The 20,875-nt window shown below is 38.2% G+C and overlaps 1 protein-coding gene across 1 annotated transcript; it reads right to left on the bottom strand.

The window, feature by feature from the left end:
• Window positions 1-2,414: 2,414 nt before the first annotated feature.
• LOC135204296 (ras-related and estrogen-regulated growth inhibitor-like protein) lies at window positions 2,415-20,875 on the bottom strand. The gene is made up of 7 exons (XM_064234452.1): window positions 20,068-20,875; window positions 10,547-10,626; window positions 10,144-10,200; window positions 9,152-9,228; window positions 7,709-7,903; window positions 5,458-5,541; window positions 2,415-5,190 (listed from the first exon to the last, which is right to left on the bottom strand). The coding sequence occupies exons 1-7, from the start codon at window positions 20,088-20,090 to the stop codon at window positions 5,020-5,022; spliced, it is 687 nt and encodes a 228-aa protein (XP_064090522.1). The 5' UTR covers window positions 20,091-20,875; the 3' UTR covers window positions 2,415-5,019.

Raw genomic sequence — 20,875 nt, 5'->3', positions numbered from 1 at the left:
TGCCAACCGGAAAAATCCTAATAATTCCTTCCACAACCAACGCAACAACAAGAATTTGTCTTCTAAATGATAAACCCTTGAATTTTTCTGAGCAGCGATTGATTCAATGTACGTAAGCACAAACCTGCGTTTCTGAACACGTTATTAGACCTATTCACGAAACGTTTTGACAGATGAACTCCTAATTTTGCCAAATCGATTTCTGGACAGCAGAAAATCACTAGGTTTGTGTTCTTCATATTATGACACAAATTTTCATTGCTTCTTCATTCATGGTAATCGACGCTTTATATACGCTAGATCGACAGTTAATTGAGTGCTCGGCGAAAGTACGAAACCCTGTTGAGTAGTCTGGTACTGCAGGCAGTTTAGTGATTAATTATACGTGGGTTTATTATCCTGTCAAGAGACATTGATTTTAATCTTGAGCCTAGAGGCAAGACAATTAAAGTATCTACTCGCTGGTAAATGTTATTTGTACATAGAATCTGCCTGATGTCAACTTCTTTACCTGTGACTGTTAAGTAACTATATTATAGTCATAGTAGTACTATCGACTACCTAGATATTAAGTGCAATTCAGGACATGATTTTCTAGTCTTAGACCCTCGGAATAAATCTGTTTCAGTGAGAGCAGAAACTCTTAGCATTAATTCCACTTTGTTTTGTATTATGTGAAATATTGAGCGCTCATGTAGGGCAGTGCTGATACCTGTGATAAAAGAAATTAGTGTCATGCAGTTCGACTTAAAACTGAATTTGTTGTGCAAACTATAGACACACACGCTCGCATACACACGAGCTGCAAAGATGGTATAGATTGAAAGCATTCCAAAAGAGAGAGAGAGAGAGAGACTTTTCTCACGTGCCATGCCCCGTGCGAAAAAATTGCAGGGAAAATATATATACAAGTCTACTTCAGGCACACGGCTGCAACTCGGAGCAATACGACCCCGACCTCATACTAAGCAGGAGGACAAGTACCTTGCTCTGTATTCGTCACCCGTTACTGCTTTGGGGCTGCTAGGCTTACACAATAGAACCACACGACCTCTAGTCATCTTATCAAAGGAAGCTTGGGGATTATAAACGTCACCATTTCATTCCAGTTGGTTTCCATGAGAGATTAAAAAGGTTTTTTCGCGGATGATTGATCAGCCACTTAAAATTCAAGAGTACAAGATATTAAATTGTAAAATGTGTTTAAAGAACGCCACTAACGTTCAGTTAGTTATCCATGTACAGTCAGACTGTATACAGGCATGACTGAACCTACTAACGTTCATATGTCCGCACAGTGCAGGGAAATCTGAACGTAGTACTAATAGGTATATGCCAATGTGCTTTAGAAGTAATCATTATAATCCGTACTCACGCTTGTTTCTGTAGAACAAGGTGACAGCTTCTGTCAATCGTTTCTTAATTAACCTTCTAGAAACCAGCGATAACAATCATTGTTATCTAATACTTACCACTATTCTGTTAGACAAGTCAGTATTTTATCTACTGCTCATCAATAATATGTTAGACAAGTCAGTATTTTATTTACTAACCAATAATCTATTAGACAAATCACTATTTCATCGACTACTCACCAATAATCTGATAGACAAGTCAGTATTTTAATTACTACTTACCAATATTCTATTAGACAAATCACTATTTTATCCACTATTTACCAATAATCTGTTAGACAAGTCAGTCTTTTATCTACTGCTCATCAATAATCTGCTAGACCAGTCACTATTTTATCTACTACTTACCAGTAATCCGTTAGCCTAGTCATTATTTATCTACTGCTTGCCAGAATCTATTAGAATAGTCAGTGTTCTGTTTACTGCACTGCTCATCAATAATCTGTTACACATATTAGTATTTTATCTACTAACCAATAATCTATTAGACTAGTCAGTATTCCGTCTACTGCTTGATAGTATTTACAATTTACCAATAATCTGTTAGAGAAGTCAGTATTTTAGCTAATACTTACTAACAATCTGTTAGACAACTCATTATTACCTTTAAATCAACAACAACAGGCGATGCAGGGTTTGAGAAACACAAATGATATAAAAAACGTTTATTATTCATTTATACACAAGTTTCATATAAAATGCCCAAATTTAAACGTGACTATCAATAAAAAAAATCTTGAGTGATGATTCACAAAGGCAATTTTGAATACAAGCCTTTTTTTGTGTGTGAAAAGGCTTAATTAACTCCGTCAGTGCCAAGCTTTGGGAGATCATAATAATGCTAATGAAGGATCTGAATAAAAAATGTACGTTACTTTCTGAGAACAGTAAAGAAGCTTACGTACAGAGATATACTACCTCTCTTTGCGTTGCTCTGTTCATAAGTCTAAACTGTCAGCACCTACATTTTTCAAGAAAACTTTGTTTTCAAAAAAAAAAAAAAAAAAAAAATGTATCATAGGTATAACATATACTAATGATATCCTTTGGCAGAAAACAATCAAAAGGGGATTCCCCTGTTAAATCTTTAGACTAAACAGGTGTCTGTTGAGTTTACGTCAGTTTGTACGCCAAAAAAAACTCCAGTATATTACTGTGAAATGCAAATGCAAATACAAAATGCAAAGTTGTAAGACCATTCAGGAAGACCTGCTTCTTTTAGAATGGAAAATAATAAACAAAATAAGTATTCCTACGACTCTGTAGAGGAGTTGAGACTAATTTGCTCAAATCTCTGTATACTCAAATACTCTGTATAGTATACTCTCTAGATGCCTTTTTTGCCCCAACACTGACCAAAACGAGGACACACTCACCAAAACTTCGAGTTTTACTGTCTGTCTGTCTCTCTGACCCAGGAACTGAACCCTTCTTCTTCGTCCTCGAATCTGTTATATGTATGAGAAAAATACCTGGTATCTGCTTGTCCATATTTCACAAGGTCACGTATACCAAAATCACTTGCATGTTCATTGTGCACATAACTGTATTTAAGTCTGTGTTTTGGGGGTAATAGGGTCCTATTAAGACTTTATATTAGTTCCTGGTCTGACACTCCAAGCGTGAGGCAGAACGTATAGTAGTTCATGTAACTATAAAACACAACCCTAGACTCAACGGTGCTTTTTCAAAACGATTAGCGGATGATAAAATTACACCGGTGGCGCTTCATAAGCCAACCGGTGCACGAGAGTTAAGTCACTTATTACCGGATCTTTCAAATCATGACAAACGAAACTGTTCATGTTACAATCTTCAAGACAATATCAGCTGCTCTTCACATCTATCGGCAGTCTAGAGTCTACTAAATCACCTCGTTTTGTATACAAAGGCATCCGAGAACAAGAAGATAAAATAACGAGTTATAAATAACAGAAAACGTTACAAGAGTTCTACGTGGTAGAGTCACCACAGAATTCAGTATAACTGAGAAAACAAAGCATACAGGATTATGCGCCTATGTCGAACGTATATACACATACTGTATGAATATGTATAACATATGTACACGTGTGCAAGAGAACAACACACCAGATGCCTTCTCGCACGTATCACCTTCATTGGCAACAAGTCTCCATTCAAACAATCAGACACAGCCAATCATATCAGAGGCGACATGCTTCCAAATTGCTGTAAAAATAACATGTGGGTTTGAAGCAGTAAATCATAAGTATTAAAGAAAAACCGTTAACTATGATATGACCTGCATGAAAGTTGAAGGCGCCTAGCAAATGTCAGGTTTGTCATTTTTAAACCTTGCCTGTGAAATACACACCTAGACCTATGTTCGTAGCCAGAGCTCAAGACGGTAGATATAAGTCAGATGGGGCATTATACTTTATAGAATTTATATCATTACGTATTTCTACTGTGTTTTGATATCATTTGGTCAATGGTTTTCAATTACGGGTCATGTACTGCAATTATTTTGTGAACTGTAGATTGCGAAGCAACAATCTTTACTGTGATAAGTCTACTCAGTCAATTGTTTCACTTTCACAGATTTAGCGAGAAAGATGGGGGTGGGGGGTTGGCAAGCGCCCCCTCCGCTATCTGGCTACGTCCATGCTTAGATATAATAATACTTTTTTAACCTGACTCAAATTGCCAAGCCATGAATATGTTTACAAGTACTGACAAATGCTGAAATATGTGTATAGATAGGCGCATTATTATTTAGAACATCAGAAATACACATTTCTGGATCGAGTTCGCCTAAGATTTTTTTTTTCGTTTTTTCTTTTTTGCTGATAAATCCTCGACTTCGAAATATAAACCGAGATGCCAAAAAATATTTTAACAAATATTCATATGAACGAGCATGCGAATATGCAAATCTGTATACATGCGTATGTATGCAACAAACACAAAAACGTATAGTAGTCTGCACACATGAGACAGAGAGAGAGAGAGAGAGAGAGAGAGAGAGAGAGAGAGAGAGAGAGAGAGAGAGTTGGATGTACAGACGGTTTCGATATCCTGTTACGGTTGATTCTTAAAACATCACGCTCAGTTCATTTTTGTGAGCATAATATCGTCATTTATTAACTCTCTGCTGACGGGGAATCTGAATCCATTAGATCTGTGCTTACCAAACACGCAGTCTTGTCCCAGTAAAGACTTTATCAGAAAAATGAGGGCTCGCTCAGCCCACAAAGTTAAATGAGAAAGAGTTATTCGTCGTTGAGAGAGAGAGAGAGAGAGAGAGAGAGAGAGAGAGAGAGAGAGAGAGAGAGAGAGTTTCAAGCTGCTGACAATTTAACAACATTGACTTCCTGGGCGCGAAAATGCTTATGGGACTAGCCTTCAGCAGGTCCAAGGCGCAACCATCCATCCGTTCCCGAAGAACATATTTTGGTGGCCTCCCACTTCCGGGACCCGAAGAAAACCAGTGCTTCCAGAATGAGAAGACGGGACACCTCTTGGTGGCCCCTAAAATCCTCCTGGAGCATCTCTCCACCATTTCATACATCGTAACCACTATAGGCCTAGTTCGTTTCGCTTCAGCTGTGGTGGATGTGCCCACGTTTCCTTGCCCTGTCTCTCAGGGATACCCTGGGCATGATGGCCTTGTGCTCTGGTTGCTACTGCTGGATGTCGTGCGGTTCATTAACTGGTTGAACATCTTGGAGACGCTTAGTTTGCGCAGTCGCGGCGAGGTTTGGCCTTTAAGTTGTGACACCTGGCGCAGTAAACCGTCAATGGATTCGTTAACCTGAAGGACAAAACAATTTTGTGAATTAGTAATCATTTCATCATTAAAAATTACTTTCATTTCACCACATCTTGTTGTGTCTGAAGTAGACTACAATGGCTTGCGAGGAGGAATAAAATTTTTTTAGGCCTAATCTAAGAAAAACGATAGAAAGCATGATTTTGTAATCTCATGTGTGCAGTTTAAATATATATATATATATATATATATATATATATATATATATATATATATATATATATATATATATATATATATGGTACTAACCTGTGATACCATTTCCGCAGCTGAAACCTCAACGAATCGGCAGCCATACTGTTCCGCCAGCTTTCTGCCTTCGCTCTCGGGAACCTTTGCCAAGGATGAAAATAGAAACGAGAGTCAGGTGAGAGAATCTTTCGGTATTCCCCTATTTCTTTTTACCGTTTCTACATCTTCCACATGAGAGAGAGAGAGAGAGAGAAGAGAGAGAGAGAGAGAGAGAGAGAGCTTGAAATATTACGTTCTGTCAAAAGGCCTATTATTTCCGTAACGTTAATTAATGGTATACCACTTCATCATTCTTTTACCACTTCTACATCTTCCACACGAGAGAGAGAGAGAGAGAGAGAGAGAAACTTGAAATATGTTTTATCACTATACTCTGAATTTTTTCAATCGGTTCATCAGCCTGTGGTGTTTGCGCATGGCAACACTGCTTCCAGGGCTTTAAATAATATCCTATTTCGAATATTAACGGTGTAATTCGCATACAGTAAATTATTAAAACACTTTTCAGTTGCAAATGTACTCCCAGATATCCTTTTATTTACCTAAAACTTACACATAGCGTAACTATTTAAAGCCCGGGACGCAGTGTTACTATGCGAAAACACCACAGGCGGATGGACAGATGGAAAAAAAAAAAGAGTATAGGCCAATTATTTTCGTAACGCTAATAGATATGGGTACTACTGACTTGACCATGGTCAGTTGCTGTTGTGATAAGTTTCATCATCGTCATAATGTGTGATTAACCCATAGCAGTGGCAAATTTAAACAATTAACTCCTCAAGATAAACAAGCAGTTCCGGCTGCGCGACATAAACTAAGTTCCAAGAGGCTTGAGTCTCGGATACACCGATGAAAGGGATGAACTTTATACGTACATGAGTCTAAATTAGCCACCGCATCCTTGGCTCGCCTCCAAACGCCTAAGAGACGAACCTCGTGCTCTCTGCTGTTCACGTATTCATCAGAAATTCTAAAAGCCACGATTAATGATCATTTCTCCGTTCTTTCTATTATTTTAGGTAGAGCGTTTAATTTGTTTCAAGGGCCACAGGGCGTGGATGGTGACTAGGCCTATAGTTGTCACCCAATGTACGAAGAAGGTTCAGAAATAACATTGCTAACCAGCCTAGACTTCATTCACTTTTGGATTTTAATGGCTTTCTGTTGGAAGCGTATCCAAGATATCTCGAGATTAATATGACGATAATTCATTGTAACACTCCGATGTTACTACAACTGCGCACCATATTCAAAAACAGCAACAGTATTCAAGGGCCAAAAGTACAATGATTTTGTTAAGGCATCGTGACTTGCATAGAAGTTTACATGAAATTTGAATCAGTACAGAAATTAACTGGGAATATTGTTTATTAGTAGTGCTATAAATAATTTTAAATAATCGGTTTAGGGCTGTAAATAGAATGCAAATATCAGCAACAGGGCCACTAAAATTAAAATTCTGTAGGTTTTATTCATAAAAAGCGTACTTAAGAGTATCCTCTCTCTCTCTCTCTCTCTCTCTCTCTCTCTCTCTCTCTCTCTCTTTGATTACAACAGAAAACGATTAGTCTTCGTATGTTTCTCTGCCAAAGATGAACTCCAGGAAGCTTTAAATAGCACTAGTGCGTACTGACGCTATCTGAGAACCATTTGTGCCTTGACAAGGCAGATTGCGCTCCAGAAATAGACTCACTGTGGTGTATCAGAACGCATATAAATAACATCTCTCTTTCTTAAGTCTTCTTATGTCTGTGACAACATTCCTCTTCCTGAGCTAATTCCTTAAAAGTAAAGTATATCCTTTGCTGACCTCAGCAGTGGATTAAGTAGAACTTGGTTTGGACAGAGAGAGAGAGAGAGAGAGAGAGAGAGAGAGAGAGAGAGAGAGAGAGAGAGAGAGAGATGGTTAGATTGGTAATGAGGTCTCGTCAAAACTGAACAAGGAAATTGTATTAATGGTTTCGAGAAGTTCTAATATTTCGAAAAAAATAATAAAAAATAAAAAAGAATGAAAGAAAGAAAAAATAAAAAGGGGTTACTTTGGAGAATTCTGTGGGTGTTATCCCACACATTCTGTTTAACAGTTTCTACTGTAGTAATTTATCTTTTGCGTAGTGTTTGAAAAAAAAAAGGTTTAATATTAAAACTGACCTTGTGCCACGCATCACTTCACCTTCAAAAGCCTTGTTTCCATGCTCCCGCCCAAAGTTAAAACTCGCACGTCTAAAGTGTCTCTCTCACTCACCTGTCGTATGTGTTCCAGATCCTTTTTATTGGCCATGATGAGAACTGGCGGATTCGGTTGGTCTCCCCCGCAAGCGGCCGTTACTGCTTCGACCGCCCTTACCGCTATTTTGAACGACTCTCTGGAAGTGATGCTGTAAACGACGAGCCACGCCTCTGCCCAGGCCACGGTCTCCCTGGGCACGACGACCTCGTCCTGTGATGGTTGAAAAAACAGTTATTAATGACAGATCTCTTTTAATTTAGCAACTATATAGTAAGTGCACTACATAAGTACTGGAAAATCTAAATAATTAAACAGAGGAGGATCTATATTCAAGTCGAAGTAGCCTAGACCAATGCACCTGCAGTAGACGGGAAAATTGCATACTTGGCCTTTGACTTCACTCATTGTTTCTGACGGCAAATAACTGATGATTTTTTATATATATTAAGGCTCCATAACAAGACGCATTAGGACTACTAGTAATCAAAATATATCCAATGGGACTGCATGACTGTATTCAGGAGTCCCAATGTAGGCCTATCCATGTCGCTGATCATGAAACGTGCTGCTAAACTAGAGTTTCATCGGGCAGTTTTAATCTTTAATTAATCCACCGGTGATTTCTAAGTGTGGTATTGGATTTTCTTGAAAAACTCATCATGCCAACACTTTGCCTAATGACTTATTTAGCCTAGTAGATGATTTTAAGAGGTTTTTAAATATGGCGGCTAATATTCTAAGGAAGTCTCTTTTCTACAAGTTCTGTTAACAACTCCAATATGTCGGGGTGCTTTAGCCAAATTTTCAAAACGTCCACTTGACATCTTGATTCTTGACAGTTGAATGAAAAATGACACTTGACAGGTGACATCTGAGCTGGTAAGATGTACCACGTCGATTTTCTATACCATTAACGTTATGGAGTTACTGTTTATGTGGTTGATTTCCAACTTTGGACTAACAGTTTCGAAAGTGAGTATGGGAATGGAGGTTGTGTTGAAGCGTAAAATAGCGTAATTTTGAAGTAAAGCGGTGAAATGAATCGTTACGTTCAGCATTGTTTACAAGTTGACCAACCAGAATACCACCTTGCAGTACCTCGGCGCCATTCGGATAGGCCTGTGTTGGGCTTCGTATTGTGCCAAGTTGCAACGCCGGAATTCGGACATGCCTTGGTAAGAAAGGAAGAAGAAGAAGAAGAAAACAACCAAGTGGAGTATTAGGAGACGGAAAACTAAAGCTACAATAATTTTCTTTTTGTCTGAGAAAGTTTTCGAGTAAGGCAAGACTAGGCCTAAGAGCCTCTTGTGTTTGTACTACTTTTTTTTTTTTTTTTTTTTTTTTTGCATGTTTAGCTAGGGCAGTTAATATTGAGAAACACTTCACATAGTAGACTTACCAAATTGGGAGATAGGTCTAGAGAGTTAATGTACACCCAAAATTTTCACATACACTTACCAAGTTTGAAGATAGGTCTAGGATTTCCAAAGCGATCTTCGAACCGTCGACAGGCATCGTAGCTCTGTAGATCATATCTAAAAAGTAAGAGATAAATAACTGCTAGGAGTTTTTATTTGCAATAAACTGGTGATGGGGTAAAAATTAATATTAACTTGAGGTTGTATTTAAGAAACGTACTATTAAAAAGAAGGTGCTATGTAATAACCTCCAGGGCTATTTATAAGCCTCTAGGCCAACTAGAGAGAGAGAGAGAGAGAGAGAGAGAGAGAGAGAGAGAGAGAGAGAGAGAGAGATAAGTGTTTGTAGGAAGAGAAGGGAATAATCGATAAAAAAAAAGGATTGCAGTTGTTAGAGAGGAAATGAAATGAAAAAGGGAAAAATGATAAGTGTCAGAAAGACTTGATATATAGTGTCTTTAACCACTAGGTCTAGAGAGGTTAAGGTTAAGTCCAGTCTAGTGCTCGTAACATTTTAAGTAACAAGATGAAGTGCTCCAGAGCGCGAGTCGAAACATAATAGGTAGTAAACACGTACTAGTACTGCAGCTTAATTCCTTACTTGTGGCCTTTGGGAACTTGTTACATCATCTACTTGCAGATGATAAGGCCGTCGTGACTCGTGAGACGAATAGAGGGAATTTTTATGTGATAAACTGCTGAATGCTGTTGGAACAGGGAGTTAGTATATAATGCTAATGATAATAATATCATGGATCTGTTTAGTAAACGGAATACTATTGAATCTGCAACTATTTTTTAGTAGCATAGGCTCTTGGGAGACACTCCACTCCTTCCATCATCATCATCATCATCATCATCATCATCTCATCACAATAACAATAATAATAATAATAAACGGACTGCAGTTAGTACAGTAATTATTTTCATCAATACCGGCTATATTGAGACACTTCATAATTATAATAACGACGATAATTTTAGAAAATGCATCATTAACAAGACTATAGTAGGAGTTTTAACTACACATACCTGTATCAGACTGATATTCGCCGATGAATCTCTTCGTTAGGTAACGCACGGTGAGAGCTGTAGAAGGAAAATAAGATATATTAGAAAGTTGGACATGACGAATTTATTCAGAAATAATGCAATAATCATTCATTAACCTGGAGGAGGTTAGTGTCGTCAGTGCACCTCAGAGGTGCACTGTATGCAGTACTTGAGGTTCTCTGGGCCAGCTGAGATGACAAAAAAAAAAAAAAAAAAAAAAAAAAAAAAAAAAAACTCATAGAATGCTTTGTCCTGACATAACCAGAATTTATTAACTCGCCTTCCTAACCTGACTTAGGGCTCCGTGCCCTGGCCTAAGTTATTGTCATTTGGAAATCAATCGAATGAATCTATTTTAGGTCATACAAACCGTATAACTGACCTGTTTTCCCAACTGCCTTGCTTCCGATGACTGCCACTCTCGCCTGACCGCTGAAATCATCTCTGTCAGGAGAACGCATCCTGCAAAGGAGAAAAGAGTTGTGGGTGAAAGAATGAAGACTAGAGATAGAGAGAGAGAGCGAGCTCAGTACTACTCTATAGGAAGAGAAAGAGAGCTTAGTACTACTCAATAGGAAGAGAGAGAGCGAGCTTGGTACTACTCAATAGGAAGAGGAGAGAGAGAGAGAGAGAGAGAGAGGAGAGAGAGAGCTTAGTACTACTCAATAGGGAGAGAGAGAGAGCTTAGTACTACTTAATAGAGAGAGAGAGAGAGAGAGAGAGAGAGAGAGAGAGAGAGAGAGCTTAGTACTACTTAATAGAGAGAGAGAGAGAGAGAGAGAGAGAGAGAGAGAGAGAGAGAGAGCTTAATACTACTCAATAGGAAGAGAAAGAGAGAGATCGCTTAGTATTACCCAATAGGAGAGAGAGAAAGAGTGCTAGCTTAGTACTACTCGATAGGATATGAAAGGCCAACTAGACTAGGAAATCGAGAGCATTGTGTATCAATATCAAGTGCACGACAAACATTCTTGATGGATTTCTATTAAGGTTCATCCATTTGAGTAGGGCTAAAAATAAATGCCCTCACAAATATAATGGTGGTGTCATGCAGCTATATATCAGTTGGTCACAAATACGAGAGGAATTTATTTTAAGGCGTAAAACAGAAGGCTCTGAACACACTTTAGTCTAGCAGCTCGGTTGCAGTTTTGCTCATTTGGCCCTCTTCAAATATTTACTCCCAGCAATTTGGACTAGAAGTTCTGTTGATGTTATGACTTGGGACCTGTCTTCGAGATTGCCTGCAGTTTGTTTAGGTTGTCAGTTTTGCTTTAAACCAAACAATCCGAGATGGACGGCTTTAATTGTAATATTTGTTAGTTTTGGCATTGCCTCCAGAGCGGCTGCCAGAATGAATGAAAGGGATAAGGCTGAACCAGTAACCTGCTATTTTACTGCTTGTTAGGGGCTTGTAAGTGAAAAGTGGGATTTTGAACGTTGTACGAAATGTGTTATTGAATAGTTTAGGCAAAGGGCTTACAGCTTTTGATCTTCAGGAGTATGTAAGGTAAACATTGCAAGGAATGTTAAGTCTAGGGGGTGGTAACATGCACGGGTTTAGACCATGTGGAAACAAGTCCCTGTTTGTTGACTTAGGAAGGAATCCGGTTGTCTTAAACACTTGGTTGGACAATAACGCAAGAAAGGTGGACGAAAGGGAGAAACAAAGAGTGAATTTGAGAGGTAAAAGGCAAAACAAGTAGGTAGCCATTTGTGTAGTTTTAAAGAATGCTCAGAATGTTTACAATAACACTTGAACGGTGCGATCACGTGTTTATGACCCAGGGGCTGTGAGGGGGCATGGAATTCTTGTATTACATTCCTTTTTGGTTGGTTACACTTTCTTCCTTTTTGGTTCTGGTAACCGTGAAACGGGTAATGGATTGTGGTCTGCAATAAGTATGAGAAGGTAAACCTTTCATTGGTATCATGGAAAGGGAGTTTGCCTTTAAATATGCACATGGAACCTTGGCGACCAACAACCGGCTAAAAATGTTAAATATCAAAAATAGTGATAGATGTGATCATTGTGAAGATGTTGAATACACCTTGCATATTTTTTACTTTTGTAGTCACATAAAAACATCATTGGAGTATTTCAAAAGTGTGCTATTCAATACTTGTAAAATAGAGATAATTTTTTGAAAACATTAATGTTTAGTTTCAATTATAGGACTAAAAAGGATCTTAATAGTGCCACTGTATTAATTGTAGGGTATTTATATGCTGTTTGGGTTAGTAAAAAGAAACATTACACAAAAGAGGAAACAGATGCCTTTATTAAAAGCAAATTTTGTTATGATAGGTGGCTATTAAAGAACAATTACAAAGAAAGGATAAAAAATATTTTCACAATAGAGTACATTAATTACTGTTTTTAAATAGCCAGTATTAATTTTGTAAGTAACATCACAATTAATATCTAGTGTTAAGAAAAAAAAAGTTTTAAAGTCTAGTTAATAATAAAAAATAAAATCCAGTAATTTGTAAATATTGTAGGTGTACATTTTGTAATATTTTGTAATACCTTACTTATGTAAATGACATGTAATATTTTTCTAATAAAAGTTAAAAAAAAGTATGGTTCTTGTTCTGACAGTGGTGATAAGCAGATTGCTCCGTAATCTGAGTGACAAGGGGCATTACTGGTTCTGGTGATGATGGCTGGGTGATTGCGCTCTGTAATGTGAATGGAAAATGTATCTTATTGTTCTGGCAATGATGATAGGGTAAATTTTATCGATAATGTTAGTGGAAAGACATTTTATTGCTCTGGTAATGGTGGTAGGGCGATTTTGCTCAGTAATGAGATTGAAAAGACACCTCCCTGGTCTTGGTTATAAGGATGAGGTGTTTATTTCCTGAAATATGAGAGAAAAAGTACCTTATTGGTTCTGCCATTCTTGCATTTCATACGCTTTGTCTTCTACAAATCTCCAACCACCATTCTCATAGTTTTCAGCTCAGTAGGTCTAATTTTCGAACTCCTCTCGTGCCCACAGGAGCCTAGCTGACATGATCATGTACCATTTTCCCAGGGGTTACTTGAAGGACATAACCAAACTTTCATATTCTGTAACCTCCAGAATATAGTAATTGATTGCCATTAATTGATAGTTACTTCCACTATCCAAACCATTAGGTATTTCAGATTTACCCTCGTTTTCCAAGAATGATTTCCCAAAAAGAAATCTTCCAAGTATATAGCTAAAGACACGGGAGTCTCTCCAGATATCTGATGTGGCACTTGAACGAATAGGCCTACGTGATATTTCCGTGCCCAGTCATGCCGTAGGTCTATAGGAAATGGGAATTCCTGGGTTCGTTGTTGTAACGAAGTCTTACGTTCCACTAAGGCCACTTCTGGTAAAGCTTTTTTTTAGTTATCTCTCTTAAGAGCACACGAAAAGAGAAAGTCTGCGTAGACCTATATCTTGTTTTTCATCCGTCTGGCTGCTTAGGGTTATCGGTACTGGATGAATTTTTCTTGGCACCTTTTACGTTTCCCTATATTGAATTGTAAGTTCAAATATTGTTATTAAAGTTAACCATTTACTTGTTTATTCATTTAGAGCTTTATCACATATACATATATTTCCTTTATCTATAACAAGGAATCCCAAGAGCTTTTAAAGTCCAATAGCAAGACACAGTAGACCTAAGGTGATGAAATAAAGTTTAGACAGTTATGAAGTCGAAGTTAAGCTGATTTGTAAATCTAGGAATTAGATTAAGCATTAGACCTAACAAGCGTATCAAAGACCTGTTATCCCATTAATTACCAATTATCTCATAGGTAGTGTAACTATACTCTGTTTTTTTCCATCTGTCCACCCGCCTGTGGTGGTTGCGTATGGTAACACTGCGCCCCGGGCTATACATAGTTACATTCAACAATAATAGCAATATCCTATTTCGAATATTAACGGTGTAATTAGCATTCAGTAAATTATTAAAACACTTTTCAGGTGCAAATGTACACCCAGATATCCTTTTATTTACCTAAAACTTACACATAGCGAAACTATCTAAAGCCCGGGACGCAGTATTACCATACGCAAACACCACAGGCGGGTGGACCGATGGAAAAAAAACAAGAGTTTAGGTTTCGATATTGTTAACTTTTATTTTATAGTTTCGCAAATCAAGTTAATTGTGAAGTGATAACACTACTTATTAAAGGGAGATAGGTGAACAATTATTCATAGAATAAAAAAAATAACTAAACCTCGATCTGTTCCTTGCATAGACCTAAGACAAAGTCACGTTTGGACCTATATTGTAAAATAGGCATCAAGGCAGATTGCACAATGAGAGCAGAAACACAAAATGGAAAATGAGAGAGAGAGAGAGAGAGAGAGAGAGAGAGAGAGAGAGAGAGAGAGAGAGAGAGAGAGAGAGCCACCTGTCGGTAATTTGTTGCCGCCAACTATGGTATGGGCTATGTGGTGGCCTGATCAACATGAAACAATGGCTGCCAACACTACCGATACAAAAGAAGACTTGTAGGCTAATTTGTCGAGAGGGTAAACGGTTAAGGGTAATGAATATCATCTTGGTATTCATTACATATTCATTAAGTTTAGGATGGACGTTAATAAGTGCTCGTAACTAGTATTAATGAAAAAAAAAAAAAAAACTGAAGAATTGTCGAAATGTAACTATCCCTAACTTTATCCGAACTATAGAGCAGTATTTGAAGTCGCGTAAATGTGCAGTAAACCAAGTAAGAAGAGTTTGAATTCCCGAAATATTGTTGATGGAAATAAAACGTTTGTTTGACACTTGAAAGAATTATGGGTGTTCCGTCGGATCAAATATTAACAGAGGAAGAAAAACATCGCTTACCGACCCTGACTTTGAACAGATGTAATCTTTGCTTGTGGTACACATACACACACACACACACACACACACACACACACCTTCTTCTTAGGTAGGATGGCAACAAAACTTGCTGTTACTCGTTGAGTTATCAGAATTTTTTTATGGCATCACTAGTCCTATACCCTGCAGTTTCTGACTTTCCCTGGTCATCACCCATCCAAGAACTGTACTCAACTACTGACCGAAAAAAACTTTGCTAAACGTCACTGATCCAGTGACGAAGCAGTACAGAAACTTTTTCTGTTTCTTAGAGGTCAAGTTCTCCCAAGATCTTTGTGGGATGGGGTTGCTAGGCTCATGCTCCTCTCCACTATGGTTTTGACCCACGACGTTGAACTAGTCACCAGGTACATGTTTTACTGAGGCACGGTGGATTGTTCTTTTTTTTTTTTTTTTTTTTTTTTTTTTTTTTTTTTTTTTTTTTTTTTTTTGGAAACTGGTCCTAAATTCCTACTTGCTCGCCATATCAATCAGGTGTCAAAGTGTGTGCATATATAATTATACATATATATATATATATATATATATATATATATATATATATATATATATATATATATATATATATATATATACGTTTATGTATGCATGTATGTATAAAGAATTGTATGGATAAAGTTTCATTTTAACGTAAAAATGCATCGTCAAATATCACCTCTGATTATAGGCCACCTATAGCAAACCGTAGGGCTTAATTTCAAAATTCCACAGTATGCTTTGTTTTAGAATTATGATAAATTTACCACAGCTCTGCAGTGTCGAAGCTGTATTTTATCACAGAACCTGCTAGGATAGTTGGATATAGAGTAGAACATAGGATTGAAATACAAATGGAAACTAGTTTAAAAGGTAGTATAACTCCTGGTTCAGAGAACTCTCTGTAGGCTGGGCCATACTTTGCCCAATGCTTTGCCAAGATTCAAAAATTGGCCAGTTTACTTGTTGAATTAATGATGCTTAAGTCTCTCTACTGAGCATTTTAAATTCAGTATTCTAAACTGTTGCTCGTTTTAATATTTTTATAAGTTGATTCAAGTTTGAAGCAAATGCTTACTTTTGCTGATGAGATTTTCCTCAAAATGCAGGGGATGTCCACACAAAAATGGATATATCTATAGTTGGAACCTTATTTCTTCTCCATCCCCAACTCTATCCCTGTACTAAGGGGTCGGTTGCCTGGATGCAGCTTTTCCAAATATTCTTTTTGAGAGCATCATTCTCTACTGAACCCTTCTCCAACGTCTCCTTCACTTGATCACTCCAAATCTTGCATCTATGGGATTGAAAAAGAAGCTTCTTTCAAGAAATATAACGAAAAGCTACACATTCTGTGAGCAGGTGAAAGCGTTGAATGCATTCAGCATCTAAGCTCTTAATCCATCCAGCATCCACACATTGTGACAGATAATACAGGAGAGGAGGGACTGATGAGCCTCAACGACTGAAAAGTCATTAGATACCCTTAACATACTCGGTTATCAAGAGTTTAGTGAGAAGGTGGCACATGTCAAGTTTAGGCAAGCAAATGTCTTGACCAAGTTTGGGCAAGCAAATGTCTTGGCCAAGTTTGGGCAGCAAATATCTTGAACAAGTTTGGTCAAGCAAATGTCTTGAACAAGTTTGGTCAAGCAAACGTCTTGACCAAGTTTGGGCAAGCAAACGTCTTGACCAAGTTTGGGCAAGCAAATGTCTTGACCAAGTTTGGGCAAGCAAACGTCTTGACCAAGTTTGGGCAAGCAAATGTCTTGACCAAGTTTGGGCAAGCAAATGTCTTGACCAAGTTTGGGCAAGCAAATGTCTTGACCAAGTTTGGTCAAGCAAATGTCTTGACCAAGTTTGGTCAAGCAAATGTCTTGACCAAGCTTGGGCAAGCACATGTCTTGACCAAGTTTAATGGGCCAAAGCAAACGTCTGCTTGACCAAGTTTGGGCAAGCACATGTCTTGACCAAGTTTGGGCAAGCACATGTCTTGACCAAGTTTGGTCAAGCAAATGTCTTGACCAAGTTTGGTCAAGCAAACGTCTTGACCAAGTTTGGTCAAGCAAATGTCTTGACCAAGTTTGGTCAAGCAAACGTCTTGACCAAGTTTGGTCAAGCAAATGTCTTGACCAAGTTTGGTCAAGCAAACGTCTTGACCAAGTTTGGTCAAGCAAACGTCTTGACCAAGTTTGGTCAAGCAAACGTCTTGACTAAGTTTGGGCAAGCAAATGTCCTGACCAACACCAAGAGCAACAAAGCGCCACTCCCACAGGGGAGTTAGTGCCGTCATGTGGTGCACAGTGGGCATTACTTAAGGTTCTTTGCAGCATGCCCTCGGCCCCCAGCTGCAACCCCCTTTCGTCCCTTTTACTGTACCTCCTTTCATATTCTCTTTCTTCCATCTTACTTTCCCCCCCTCTCCTAAGACTTGATTCATAGTGCAACTGCTTTGAGGTTTCCTCCCATTACACCTTTCAAACATTTTACTCTCGATTATCTTTTCAGCGCTGAATAACCTCATAGGTCTCAGTGCTTGGCCTTTGGCCTAAATACTATATTCAATTTAATTCAACAAAGCACCACAGCCAGTGTGGGCGTGTGCCTGCAAGTCGAAGAATGGAAGTGACATGCAGATGTGCTTTGTCCAAGGAAGTGGGGATGACAGAAATGTAGTACCAAGGGGTTAGTGTTACTACAAGATAGAATAGCCCTACTGCCTCTGCTCCTCAAAATCTCCTGCAGAACATCAGAATCAACTGCACATTGAACTGCTCTCATAGGAAGAGTAATGTTGAATTCACTCCAGCTTGTAGAAACTGCATGGAGCAGACCTCAGACGTCATTTAATGAGTACAGAGATAGTTACACTATAGAGTTTAATGTTTAACGACTGTGCATGTATTTACATTGCTGTATAGTAGGTTTGAGCTAGTTAGAACTGGTAGTTAATAGGCATATGAAATACTTATAATTAGTACAGTTTATGAAGAGTAGTTCTGTTATTTCTGTGGGATCATTGTTTTTTTTTTGAGTTTTTAACGACGATAAGGCTTACAGAACATCTCTTTTTAATTTCCAGATTATTGCTGTTTTTCCAACCTTTAACCATAATTCTTCTCATTTATGTAATATGCTTGATTTCTAATGCTTTCGAGCTTCTGTGCTAAAGTATGTACCTACTGTTTACACTAAATCATTGGAGCAATCCTTCTTTATTTGCTACAAGTTACATAGGAACATAGGAACAGCATCCATTGAATTTGTTCCTGCTGCAATGCGTGTGAAAGTGACCTAAGGTGCTCTACCATTTGGGGCAAAAGAGCTGTACTGCTAGTTGGTATGTTTGCTATGATGACTGCAGGGATCAAATTCATACTCAAGAAGGAACTTTTTAGAGTTTGATACACCAAGTATAGGAAAACCAAATGAGGAGTTCATATGCGAAGTTCGTCCCATCAATCTTATTGGTTTTCTTGGTCCTGGGATTGAGAAACTCACCCATGAAAGAGCAGAAGAAATTTTTATTATTTTTTATTTCTTCTTGAACAACATTGATCTTTTCCCTTCGGAAGGCTTTCATGACCCTGTGATTTATTCCCTCAAGTGCTTGCAGACCAGAGGCACTTTGTCACCAGTAAGGTTGTGAGTACATTTTGCCGTCACCATCCTTCACCAGAGGCGAGTCCAAGTGCTTCTTAACATGGCGTCTTATCTTCTATTTCTGATGTTATACCTCTAACTGGCCTTAAAATCACCAGAAATATAATGACTTAACTGGTCTAAATCACCAGAAATAGGAGCATTTCTCCAACTGTTCTTAAAATCACCAGAAATGTGGCCATTTTCCATAAATTTACCTTAAAATCACCAGAAATGTGGCCACTTTCCATAAATTTACCATAAAGTCACCAGAAATGGGACACTTTCCATAAATTTGCCTTAGTCACCAGAAATGGGACACTTTCCATAAATTTGCCTTTAAGTCACCAAAACCGGGACACTTTTCATAAATTTGCCTTAAAGTCACAAGAAATGTGGCCATTTCCATAAATTTGCCTTAAATCTCCAGAAATGTGACCACTTTCCATAAATTTACCTTAAAATCACCAGGAATGTGGCCACTTTCCATAAATCTGCCTTAAAATCACCAGAAATGTGGTCACTTTCCATAAATTTACCTTAAAATTCCCAGAAATGGGACACTTTCCATAAATTCGCCTTAGTCACAAGAAAAGGGACACTCCATAAATTCGCCTTAGTCACCAGAAATGTGGCCACTTTCCATAAATTTGCCTTAAAATCACCAGAAATAGGACAACTTTCCATAAATTTGTCTTAGTCACAAGAAATGTGGCCCCACTTTCCATAAATTTGCCTTAAAATCACCAGAAATGTGGTCACTTTCCATAAACTTGCCTTAAAATTCCCAGAAATGATACACTTTCCATAAGTTTGCCTTAGTCACAAGAAATGGGACACTCCATAAATCTGCCTTAAAATCACCAGAAATATGGCCACTTTCCATAAATTTGCCTTAAAATCACCAGAAATGGGACCACTTTCCATAAATTTGCCTTAAAATCACCAGAAATGTGGCCACTTTCCATAAACTTGCCTTAAAATTCCCAGAAATGATACACTTTCCATAAGTTTGCCTTAGTCACAAGAAATGGGACACTCCATAAATCTGCCTTAAAATCACCAGAAATATGGCCACTTTCCATAAATTTGCCTTAAAATCACCAGAAATATGGCCACTTTCCATAAATTTGCCTTAAAATCACCAGAAATGGACCACTTTCCATAAATTTGCCTTAAAATCACCAGAAATGGGACCACTTTCCATAAATTTGCCTTAGTCACAAGAAATGTGGTCCCACTTTCCATAAATTTGCCTTAAACTCACCAGGAATGGCACCACTTCCCCCCAGCTTGCCTTAATGAAAGCAGATGTTTCTCCTCTAAGATTAATGGACTCGTGCATCCTGCCCAATAAAAAGATGTCTGTATAAATATTAACCCAGACAAACTTACCCAAACTTTGTGTCGAGGACCATATTGGACCGCGAGTTATTGACACAACCGCACTTCAGCTCGTTCGCTTTCGTCGAAACGGAATCTCTTTCACTTTCAGAACTGCTTCTTCACCTTTCTTTTTGTTATCTTATTTCGACTTCTTCCGGTCTCTGCCTGGTCCAGCTAAGCCCAAGAAGTTAAGGGCTGTAATTGTCGATTTTGTTGCTTTCCTCTCTCTCTTTTCTAAATGCACTTCTGTATCGAATCACTCTGAACCGCACTTTCAGACTGTACTGTAAGATCTCGGCTCAGTTTCCCCTCAGGTCAGAGAATAATAATAGAAGACTGTCAAGTCACGCTATCACCTAAAATTAATCTTTTATTTCGTATCTCTGTGTCTTCCTTTGTCCTGATAACGAACAAGCATCATAAACACATTGCAATAATCCACTTGATACCTCGAGAAACCAGCAGATTTCAACTATGGAAATCTTTCAAAGAAATCTTCAATCAATAAGGAAAATCTAGTAGATCTCTTTCGTGCACGTGTTGAGTATTGGCATCTGTGGTTTACAAATTTACCCTTTATCGTTAGTGTTTTGTTTTTGTCAACAGTTATGTCTCTCGGTTACATCCGGTACAGCGAGAGAGTGTGGTGGTCTTCAGTGGGAGCAGGAAGTGACTGTGGCTACGGGAAGGGGGCAGGCAGCTTCATTTGAGGTCTCTTTCTTGGCTTTCTTCTTCTTCTCTCTCTCAATCTCTCTCGTCTTCGTCTTCTTCCTCGGGGCCGGGTTGAATGTTCCCTCCTGTGCCAGCCTTACGACGA

Source organism: Macrobrachium nipponense, chromosome 44, assembly GCF_015104395.2.
Source record: "Macrobrachium nipponense isolate FS-2020 chromosome 44, ASM1510439v2, whole genome shotgun sequence".
NCBI lineage: Eukaryota > Metazoa > Arthropoda > Malacostraca > Decapoda > Palaemonidae > Macrobrachium > Macrobrachium nipponense.
The sequence above is the reverse complement of the archived record's forward strand: the minus strand, read 5'-3'. Positions and strand labels throughout refer to the sequence as shown.

Bases quoted from the DNA above. Each gene is read 5' to 3' on its own strand.
- LOC135204296 (XM_064234452.1), bottom strand. From the start codon at position 20,090: ATGGTCCTCGACACAAAGTTTGG. The intron at 10,201-10,546 runs GTCAGTTATACG...TTCCTTCTACAG, and splicing joins CAAGGCAGTTGGGAAAACAG to CTCTCACCGTGCGTTACCTA. The intron at 5,542-7,708 runs GTGAGTGAGAGA...TCCTTGGCAAAG, and splicing joins ATCTGGAACACATACGACAG to GTTCCCGAGAGCGAAGGCAG.